This window comes from Podarcis tiliguerta (assembly GCF_965153285.1).
Source record: "Podarcis tiliguerta genome assembly, chromosome: 4".
Lineage (NCBI taxonomy): Eukaryota > Metazoa > Chordata > Lepidosauria > Squamata > Lacertidae > Podarcis > Podarcis tiliguerta.
In genome coordinates, this window is record NC_139537.1 from 49615933 (window position 1) to 49626909 (window position 10977).

A 10977-nucleotide genomic window follows, 5' to 3' on the forward strand; every position below is an offset into this window, starting at 1 on the left:
GGGGCTTCTCAGAAAGCGATGCCCAAGCAAAAATAATTCAGGAATACTTTTCTAAAGAAGATCTTGCATTTCTCCCCAAAACATAAGAACCTTCCCCCTGGTTTCTTCATGTGGCAAATGAATTTAAGATGGACTGTCCCTGTAATCCTGAAGAACAAGGAGGAAGAAATCCACTCCTGCCTAACCTGAAGGAGCTTCTATATATTTCATCTAAAGTTCCACAGTGAGTCAAGGCCCAATACCTTTGTGGCCAATCAGATTCTGTGCAAGGGTGAGTCCAGTCATATTCTACCTGACGTTGTTTTTTGTGTATTCGAGTGCTGCTAACATGCTATAATTAAATGATTATGCTCTAATTTTAGATCCCCAATTACAGCACTAATAATTATTTTTCAGCAATAATCATTGCATCAGTGTCAAAGCACAATAGCTTAATCACGTTTTCCGGTTAAAAACGTCACATAAACACATTTACAATTTACTGGTGACAAAAAAATTGTAAGGTTTATTTAGGTTGAGTTTAGAAGTTTTTCAATGCTGCAAACAAAAGAATATGAACGTGTGTGTGGATATATGATACAATACGACAATCTTTATTGTCATTGTCCTATACAGAACAACAAAATTGAAAAAATCTACATCAGACATTCAAAAACCAACAAGCCTGCTATCCCAGCTTGGTTAACCCCCTAAAAACTCTGATACTCCATAATTAAATACAATATACTCCCATAGAGACTACTTTACACTGCGTTTAAAACCAAAATCGCATTTGGATAGAAACTGTTTCTCAGGTGGCTAGTCCTAGTCTTTATAACATTGTACCTTCATATATATATATATATATATATATGCTTTCGTAGATTTTCACGGGTACAGGAATGCAGGTTTTGGTGTCCTCGGGTGTCTTCCCGTGTAAAAGTTGGGGTGTCTAGGCGACGTTTCGACGAGGTCTCACTCGTCATCTTCAGGCTGGTGCTTTCGGCTTCTTGTTACTGGAACAGAGCAGGATCTCAGTGTTTGAGTTCCTATAAATACTGTAGAGGAGGTGTGGTGTATAGCCTCCAATGTTCTGGGCAGAGAGGAGGTTCCCAGGCTAGTGTGCCTTTTCTTCTTTTGTTCCTTAATTACTTGAGGGATATCTTGAGTGATTTCTTGAGTGATTTCCTGAATCCCACTTAGGTGGGTCATTAGGTGTGGATTAGTTGCTAAAGCCTTCGTGTCTTGAACTCTTGAACTTTGTGAAGAGTTTTTCTGAGAAGATGGCTGTACTGCACTTGGTTGTGCTCTGGCTTGGCTTCGTGTATAGGGGCGAGCTGTGGTTTTGTGGCCTGTGCCAGCCAGATCTGTGTAGGGATTGCAGGGGGGTGCAGCATCCGGAGGTGCCACCCTGGTTTGGCTACTGGATGGTGTCTGTAATTTATCTGTGGAGAGGGTTTGGGTTTGGGTCTGGTGTGGTTGATTGGTGATGGCGTTCTGTGTGCCTCTGGATCTGGTGTCAGATTTTGTGGGGAGGGCTAATTTCCAGATGTCTGGTAAGCGGGATGTGTCGTCACGCTTGTTCATGTTGTGAGGGTGTTTCTCTATCTCGATGGCTTCCATGATTATTCTCTTGTGGTGATGTTCCATGTTAAAGAGCAATTTGGAATCTGCAAAATTAATTTCGTGTCCTGTTTCTTTCATGTGTTGGAAAAGAGAGGAAGTTTTTTCTTCTTTTTTGACGGCATTCTTGTGTTCTGCGATCCGTGCATTTATTCGTCTGTTTGTTTGTCCAATGTACGTGGCTGGGCAGACTTTGCAGGGTATTTCATAGACCCCTTGGTTTTCCAACTGAATTTTATCCTTGGGGTTTCTGAGGATATTGGCTATTTTTTGGTTGGTGCAAAAGGCTGTTTTGATATTGTGTTTATGGAGGATTTTGCTAATTTTATCTGTAGTGCCCTTGATATAAGGAAGGAGGGCTATGCCATTGTTTTCTTCTGTGTCTTGGTTTTTGGGGGGTGTTTCTTTTTGGATTAGCTTCGTAACCCTGTTTTGCTGGATACCAGCAAAACAGGGTTACGAAGCTAATCCAAAAAGAAACACCCCCCAAAAACCAAGACACAGAAGAAAACAATGGCATAGCCCTCCTTCCTTATATCAAGGGCACTACAGATAAAATTAGCAAAATCCTCCATAAACACAATATCAAAACAGCCTTTTGCACCAACCAAAAAATAGCCAATATCCTCAGAAACCCCAAGGATAAAATTCAGTTGGAAAACCAAGGGGTCTATGAAATACCCTGCAAAGTCTGCCCAGCCACGTACATTGGACAAACAAACAGACGAATAAATGCACGGATCGCAGAACACAAGAATGCCGTCAAAAAAGAAGAAAAAACTTCCTCTCTTTTCCAACACATGAAAGAAACAGGACACGAAATTAATTTTGCAGATTCCAAATTGCTCTTTAACATGGAACATCACCACAAGAGAATAATCATGGAAGCCATCGAGATAGAGAAACACCCTCACAACATGAACAAGCGTGACGACACATCCCGCTTACCAGACATCTGGAAATTAGCCCTCCCCACAAAATCTGACACCAGATCCAGAGGCACACAGAACGCCATCACCAATCAACCACACCAGACCCAAACCCAAACCCTCTCCACAGATAAATTACAGACACCATCCAGTAGCCAAACCAGGGTGGCACCTCCGGATGCTGCACCCCCCTGCAATCCCTACACAGATCTGGCTGGCACAGGCCACAAAACCACAGCTCGCCCCTATACACGAAGCCAAGCCAGAGCACAACCAAGTGCAGTACAGCCATCTTCTCAGAAAAACTCTTCACAAAGTTCAAGAGTTCAAGACACGAAGGCTTTAGCAACTAATCCACACCTAATGACCCACCTAAGTGGGATTCAGGAAATCACTCAAGAAATCACTCAAGATATCCCTCAAGTAATTAAGGAACAAAAGAAGAAAAGGCACACTAGCCTGGGAACCTCCTCTCTGCCCAGAACATTGGAGGCTATACACCACACCTCCTCTACAGTATTTATAGGAACTCAAACACTGAGATCCTGCTCTGTTCCAGTAACAAGAAGCCGAAAGCACCAGCCTGAAGATGACGAGTGAGACCTCGTCGAAACGTCGCCTAGACACCCCAACTTTTACACGGGAAGACACCCGAGGACACCAAAACCTGCATATATATATATATATATATATATATATGCTCTCTCTCTCTCGCTCTCTCGCTCTCTTTTACAATGTAAATTGGTGTGGGCAACCTGAGCTCATCCAGATGTTGTTGGCCAACTCCTCCCATATGTCCCAACCAGTATGCCCAATTGACAAGAATGGTGGGAGCTGTGGTCCAACAACATCTGAAGAGGTATGGGTTGCTCACCCCTGCTATACGTCTTTTCTAAGTTCTGCCCAACTTTCTCAACAGATGTGCTTAGTTTGCTTATGGGATCTTAATACAAAAAGGGGAAATGTGTGTTTCCTTTCCAGCAGCCACTCCCATCACCTCCTATGCTGTGTCCCCACCCCTCCAAAAAAGATAGGGGAACCAGTACAGACAGAAGGGGGAACCAGGAAAAATGCCCTGCCCACTTTCTGATCATGGAAGACTCTGCTGGATCAGAAAGCCTACCATGAGGAAAGGAGCATAATTCGGCAATCTGGAATTTCTAGGCATGAGAGCAATGTTCCTCAAAGAGTGAGCCAAGACCCACCAGTGGCTCTTTGGCCACTTTCAGATGGGCCTCAGTGCCACAGCCTGCCCAGCGCCTCCTCACTTGCCTTTCCCCACCATTCAGCCATGACATAGGCTTTTGGTTGGATCAGTGCCAGCACTAGCAATTCCTTGCATGCTGAGTAAAAACAACCAATAGGAGGAGGAAAATGTGACTAGAAAAGGACCAAGGAGGAGAGAGAGAAGAAACTGGGAGGGGTTCTGTGGGGGAGGCATGGAAGATATAGTTCAAGAAGAATAGGTGAAGAAATGATAAAAAATACTTTGGGAGGCACAGTAACATAGAACTGTAGAGTTGGAAGAGACCCTGAGATCCTCCAAATTCTCCTCAAAATGGGGAGACTGAGTCACAATAACCTCATAGCAAATGTCTCCTCTAAAGCTTGTGGAAAGCTGAGCTCTGAAACTTCACACCACAAGAAAAACAGGATAGCAAAAGGATTTAGCAATTTCAAAAGATGGAGTAGAAATCGGTAGAAAGTGATGCCAGCTGATTATGCCAAACTCTGTCTCCATCTGTCATCATTTTGCAACTGGCTCTGTCCCTGCACTATCCTTTTGTGATGGGGGGAGGGGTGGTTCAGTAGTTTTCAGCCATCTCAAGTGGACCTTGGGGTAGAAAGTTTGGGAATCCCTGCATTGGAGATTGAGAGTGCAGTAGCACAGACACATTCTGCACTCACCGTGAAGTTTTGTTCTCTCCTCACAATAAAATTGTGCCCCATGTTCTTCCCTTCTCCAGGAGAACTGTAAAGCATATGTACGTAAGCAAATATTAAGGTGTATATGTATATATATTAGGTAGTGGTACAAAGATCCTGTGTAGAGTCCAAAGTCCAGGGAAATGTCACTTTCTTGATGGCATAAACTTGAGTAGCATGAAGGCATTCAGGTTAAGCAGACTTTTGAGTGCCAAAACCCCCAAACTGGCATAAAAATAATCATAGAATCATAGAATCATAGAGTTGGAAGAGACCACAAGGGCCATCGAGTCCAACCCCCTGCCAAGCAGGAAACACCATCAGAGCACTCCTGACATATGGTTAAGCCTCTGCTTAAAGACCTCCAAAGAAGGAGACTCCACCACACTCCTTGGCAGCAAATTCCACTGTCGAACAGCTCTTACTGTCAGGAAGTTCTTCCTAATGTTTAGGGTGGAATCTTCTTTCTTGAGGTTTGGATCCATTGCTCCGTGTCCGCTTCTCTGGAGCAGCAGAAAACAACCTTTCTCCCTCCTCTATGTGACATCTTTTTATATATTTGAACATGGCTATCATATCACCCCTTAACCTCCTCTTCTCCAGGCTAAACATGCCCAGCTCCCTTAGCCGTTCCTCATAAGGCATCGTTTCCAGGCCTTTGACCATTTTGGTTGCCCTCCTCTGGACACGTTCCAGTTTGTCAGTGTCCTTCTTGAACTGTGGTGCCCAGAACTGGACACAGTACTCCAGGTGAGGTCTGACCAGAGCAGAATACAGTGGCACTATTACTTCCCTTGATCTAGATGCTATACTCCTATTGATGCAGCCCAGCATTGCATTGGCTTTTTTAGCTGCCGCGTCACACTGTTGGCTCATGTCAAGTTTGTGGTCAACCAAGACTCCTAGATCCTTTTCACATGTACTGCTCTCAAGCCAGGTGTCACCCATCTTGTATTTGTGCCTCTCATTTTTTTTGCCCAAGTGCAATACTTTACATTTCTCCCTGTTAAAATTCATCTTGTTTGTTTTGGCCCAGTTCTCTAATCTGTCAAGGTCGTTTTGAAGTGTGATCCTGTCCTCTGGGGTGTTAGCCACCCTTCCCAGTTTGGTGTCATCTGCAAATTTGATCAGGATGCCCTTGAATCCATCATCCAAGTCGTTGATAAAGATGTTGAATAAGACCGGGCCCAAGACAGAACCCTGTGGCACCCCACTAGTCACTCTTCTCCAGGATGAAGAGGAACCATTGATGACCCTTTGGGTCCGGTCAGTCAGCCAGTTACAAATCCACTGAGTGGTAGCATAGTCAAGACCGCATTTTACCAGCTTCTTTACGAGAATATCATGGGGCACCTTGTCAAATGCCTTGCTGAAATCAAGGTAGGCTACATCCACTGCGTTCCCTTCATCTACCAGGCTTGTAATAATGAAACTTGGGGCACAGTATAGCAACATTAGTGTGAAAAACAAAACTCTTAATGTGCCCTCTTTTACTCCCCACAAAGCTGTCTCAAATTGTATCAGGGCCACAGTGTCTCTGCAATTTCTTGATACCAGCAGCTTGCCTCAGAAAAACTGCCTCACAAATTACCTCGGAATGGCACCTACTAGGCAAGTGCATTTTTGCCCTTCCTTCTTGGAGGCTTTAAATGTATGTTTTTTGTTTGTTTAGGAATCAGGGATACATTCGCTCTGGCTTAAAGTTCCTCATGACTTGTGACAGAGAGGCAATTAAAATTGGTAGTCAGGTGAGCCAGCTGACGAACTAAAGCTGCTCACATACCAGTCACTGTAGCTAACATTTGCAATAGAGCTGAAATATTTGAGGAACAGCATTAGACCGCACCAACTAAAAAGAAGATTGTGTTTATTTTTGTGTGTAAGGTGTAACCACGCTGAAAGACACTCTTGTCATCTCAAATGATAGAATAATTACTGGTATTGAAGGCTGAGGGGAGTGAAATAGCAGCAGGACAGATGAGTATATAGGTATTATGAATTCCACAAACAGACAGTATCTGAATGTGTTCTCCAGAATTCCAAAGGATATTGTGGGTTTAGTTTGCAATTTATTTTTTTATCAAACCATTAAAACAAAGTTGAATAACAGTCTTCATTATTGTTATGGTGTAAAAGAGAAAAGACTGAGGTCCTGGTTCCAGTTTTCGACTGCAAACCAGGTTATTCTGTGGAAAACCCATGAAGGGATAGCTCCCACTCTCATTACTGTTTTGCTATTTAGCAGAGGCTCTGTAGGGCTGCCAAAAGGGACAGAAAATTTATTGCCCCCGTGAATCAGTGTAAACCCGCCGTCGTCATGTTTTAACTCTCCCAGAGACTGCATGCTCCCAGCTAAGTTGATGTTCCTGGAACATGTTCTTAAATCTAATTCACACATGCAATGTTAGTCATTTGGAAATGCAAATAGATAGAGGCTGTTGCACATGGCAAGCTGTTTCTGTCACTCCTCCCAGTTCTAACAATTTTCCTGGAATTCAGCAGTAAACAGAGTAAACAAAGAGCATTGCACTGCCTGAGATGCAGACCCTCCAAGTGTCCCTATTTTCCAGGGATGTCCTTGATTTAGAGAAGCCATCCTGGTTTCTGATTTGATCCCGGATGTCCCACTTTTCCTTAGGATGTGCCTATTTACATTGGCAAAATGTTGGAGGGTACAAAGTTATCCGACCCATGACCTGTCTGAAAGCAATCCTGTACAGGAAAGTTTTTTAATGTTTAATGTTATATTATGTTTTTATATATGTTGGAAGCTGCCCAGAGTGACTGGGGCAGCCCAATAAAATGTGTGGGGTATAAATAGTGAAATTATCATTTTGGAATGGTTTTCATTGGAGAAACATTGGAGGGTATGGAGTTGTGTGTCCGCCATCCTCACTCTTCCTCTCACCCCACTTCCTATAAACATTGTTTTGCTATTGCTAATGCAGCAGCATACATGATCTTTCTTCCTCAGCCTCCTGTGTGCCTAGCTCTTCCTACTAAAGTTACCGTATTTTTCGCCCTATAGGGCGCACTGGCCCATAGGGCGCACCTTGGTTTTTTTGGGGAAATTAATAACCCTAACTCTAACCCTAACCCTAACCCGAGCTTCCCCCGACCCCAGCCCCCAGAACAGGCTTGCGGACACCTGCGCGAAGCACAGGGCGCCCTCTGGAGGGCGCCCCATGCTTCGGGCTGCAGGCTGCTGCCCGCAAACCTTGCAAGCCCGCGGGAACTCCCGTCGGGCTTGCAAGGCTTGCGGATAGCTTCCTGAAGCCTGGAGAGCGTGTGCACCGACCCCTCTCGTTCTCCAGGCTTCAGCGAAAGCCTGCATTCGCCCCATAGGACGCACACACATTTCCCCTTCATTTTTGGAGGGGGAAAAGTGTGTCCTATAGGGCAAAAAATACGGTACTTTATTAACCTATAACTTTTACTTTTTATTATTTAAACAAAAACAATTTTTAGCCACAGCAAAATGGCTAGAATTTCCTGGGCCCCTCAGCCAGAGGAAGCACACCGTGGCTCAGAGTGAGGCATGAGGGTGAGACAGGTTTCTTGGAGTCCTGAGGAGCCTTGCCAGGTGGTGGGTAGTGGTGCCAGTAGAAGTGGGTGACCACAAGGCAAGCTACCAGGGCCCAAGAGTGTGCTAATTTCCTCCTCTCTGGGCCCTGACATTAATTCAGCTGGATTGCATGAAATTGCTCCCGTATGAAAATAATCTAACAGTTGAAAGCATTTCCACAGTTAAAGGACATTTTGTTAGTTCTTCAGCATGGCACACATAACATTTTGCTGCAGTTTAAACAGAGCAAGGTTATCTTCAACATATCAGGACATTGTCACATAAATATGACCAATACCTCATAGAGTATTGGTCAATAGAGTAACTTTGAATATGTTTCTGGGAAAGAACTCTGCACAGCAGTGGGGGTGGGAAGTAGGACAGGGTGGAGTGTCAAGATAAGAAACATTTACTGCAGTGCTGAAGTCTTTGGGGTGGGGAATTTGCTGAAGTCTTGTGGAAGGGAGGGAATTGGCTGGCATCCAGTTCAGCTGGTGGAAAGACTGGAATAGCAAAAAGTGTACAGTATGCTCGGAAAACTCTAGTTATATGCTATGTGACTCACCTGATTATATATTCAGTTAACCTTTTTAAAAATTTCAAGCAGTCTTAGCAGCTACTGTTAACATGAATGGTTTGCATTCCCTACAGACCTGTCAAATGAACTAAGCTAAAGTGCACTGTGAGTATTGCATGCATGCATGCACACACACACAAACACACAGGCAAACCTTGTTAGTGTTTATACTTTGATTTGTAGTATTTGTGCATTTTTCCATCAGCCACATACAGTTCCAGAAAGATGCCAAACTGCATTAGAATTCGCCTACAGGACAGCTTGCCCCATGCTTCTTCATGGCTGCCATTCTGCATGTTGTTGTGGTTACGTATATCTTTACAGTTCTGCCTAATGCACCCTGCAAATCACCAGGAAGGTCACACAAAACAGATGAAGTTTAAAATATTTTTATTAAAACGTGTTAAAACTCTTTTGCCACAGAACAAACAATAATGTGCAGGAAAATAATGGTAGAATATAGTTATATTGAAAAACAAGAAAGGAAAGCACACAACCTTTTATCACTACTAAGAGGAGTTAGTACTATTGGGCAAAAAAAATTGTTTTCAGGAAATGTAGAATGTATACTTTGAAATTTTAAAATATTCAAGCACATCACTCCTCTTCTTTTTTTACACAGCCAAGCAACACTTCAATAAAAACTTTATATGGTTAAAAAAAAAATCAAATATAGATTTAGAGAAGTTTTCCCCCACCTTCATTTTCCCCTTCACCTCCCAATAAGAGCCTTTGCTATATTTTGCATATTAATATAGTATTGATCATAGTGGACTTCAGTAAGATAGAATTTTTGTTGTAACATAACCTACCCCCCCCCCCACTGCAAAGCAATTTCAAATTACTATTAGAATGAAAACATATTCCCCTTAATAAATGCTAATAAAAAAATACAAAAACCTTGGACAATATTCAGTTCAAATTTCTGATGCTGCTCTGAAATATCTGAAGACGTTCCCTTGTGTTCTAGAGCTTGCTTTGTCTTAGAGGTCACAGACAGTTTCCTGGATTTTGCTCCCTTGTACACAGCGTGCTGCACTAGCAGAGTTTCTTCTAGAATCCAAGTTTGATCAGAAAGGATACTTCCGTTGGAAAGACAGTAAATCAAAGGCAGACTAAACATACTGACTTTTAGTGTACGAACTTTCAGCTCTTCTTGGCGTACGATGGCTCTGGAAGGCTGTACGTTGTGAAGGCACTGAGTATCGATAGCTTCTGGTTTTTTCTTCACAACGGCAGAAACAGCAAAGAATTGCTCCTCCGGCGACGAGGCAGAAGGCAGACGTCCAGCCTATGTAGAGGGCTTCGCCAAGCTCCCGCTTCTGAGCCAGCTGAATGGCTGGGTTGTAGAAGTCTCGGATGATGTTGTGGGCAACGAAGCACACTGGGATGAGCACGACGATGCCAGTCACAATGAAAGTGATGCCACCTGCCAGCAAAATATACCCTTTTATTCGGTCGTCATTTCCTGTGCACTTCGTGCACTTCATGCCAAGGACAGCGACTGCAAAAGCAAGGAACGCCAGGGCTGAAGCTGCGCACATCAGACCTCTTGAAGCCTGGAGGTCAGGAGGCAGAGCCAAGAGGGAGTCATAGACCTTGCATTGCAGCCTGATGTTAGATTGCTGTATGCAGTTCATCCACAGGCCTTCCCAGGAGGTTTCAAAAACCACCACGTTGCTTTCGATGAAAGCAGTCACTCGCCACTGGGGCATGCCCGTGATGGCGAAAGTCCCAACTGCGCCAATGCCTCCAAGGATCAGTCCAGCAAACTGCAAAGCAGCAGAAGCGGCAGCCATCTCTTCATTCCAGAACAGGGCTCCAGATATGTTCTGTTCAAGCGCAGGGCTTAGGGTGTTTGTTCGTTTTGCAGATACAGGTCGTCAGCAGAAGAGAAACCTTTCGCGAGCAGCTTGTGCAGCTGTCACCTGCAGAAACGCTTGCTAATTCAGACCAGTTTGAATCAGATGCATGCTGGTTAGCACTCAGCTGCTTCTTTACTGCTTGGAGTGGAGCATTCCACTGCCCCCATCATTTGGAAAGGATGGAGTTATCTATCAGGTTTAACAACTTTCAAAGCCAGTGGAAGGTCAAACACAACAGGGTTTGCAACCAGAAAAATTCTTTCTGGAAGGCACACCTGTGTCTCTGAAGAAATTCTGTCATTTACCTTTTTATTTTCCCTCCTGGCAAAATGTTAGATAGTACATAAACATTCTGAAATGGAGCCAAATGGCTTTAATATACAATCTGTAAACAAGCATTAAGTTTCCACCCCAAATAACTTTCAACGAGCCAAAGAGAAAACCCACAGGAGCGTTCAATTACACTTGTGCTCATTAGCCTATGATTAGATATGTTTGCATAGAAAACTCCTT

At 43.7% G+C, this 10977-nt stretch overlaps 1 protein-coding gene across 1 annotated transcript; it reads right to left on the reverse strand.

The window, feature by feature from the left end:
- Positions 1 to 9031: 9031 nt before the first annotated feature.
- Positions 9032 to 10557, reverse strand: LOC310676621 (claudin-8-like). The gene has a single exon (XM_083438643.1). It carries the CDS (start codon positions 10396 to 10398, stop codon positions 9715 to 9717), a length of 684 nt encoding a protein of 227 aa, XP_083294769.1. The 5' UTR covers positions 10399 to 10557; the 3' UTR covers positions 9032 to 9714.
- Between the last annotated feature and the right edge of the window lie 420 nt (positions 10558 to 10977).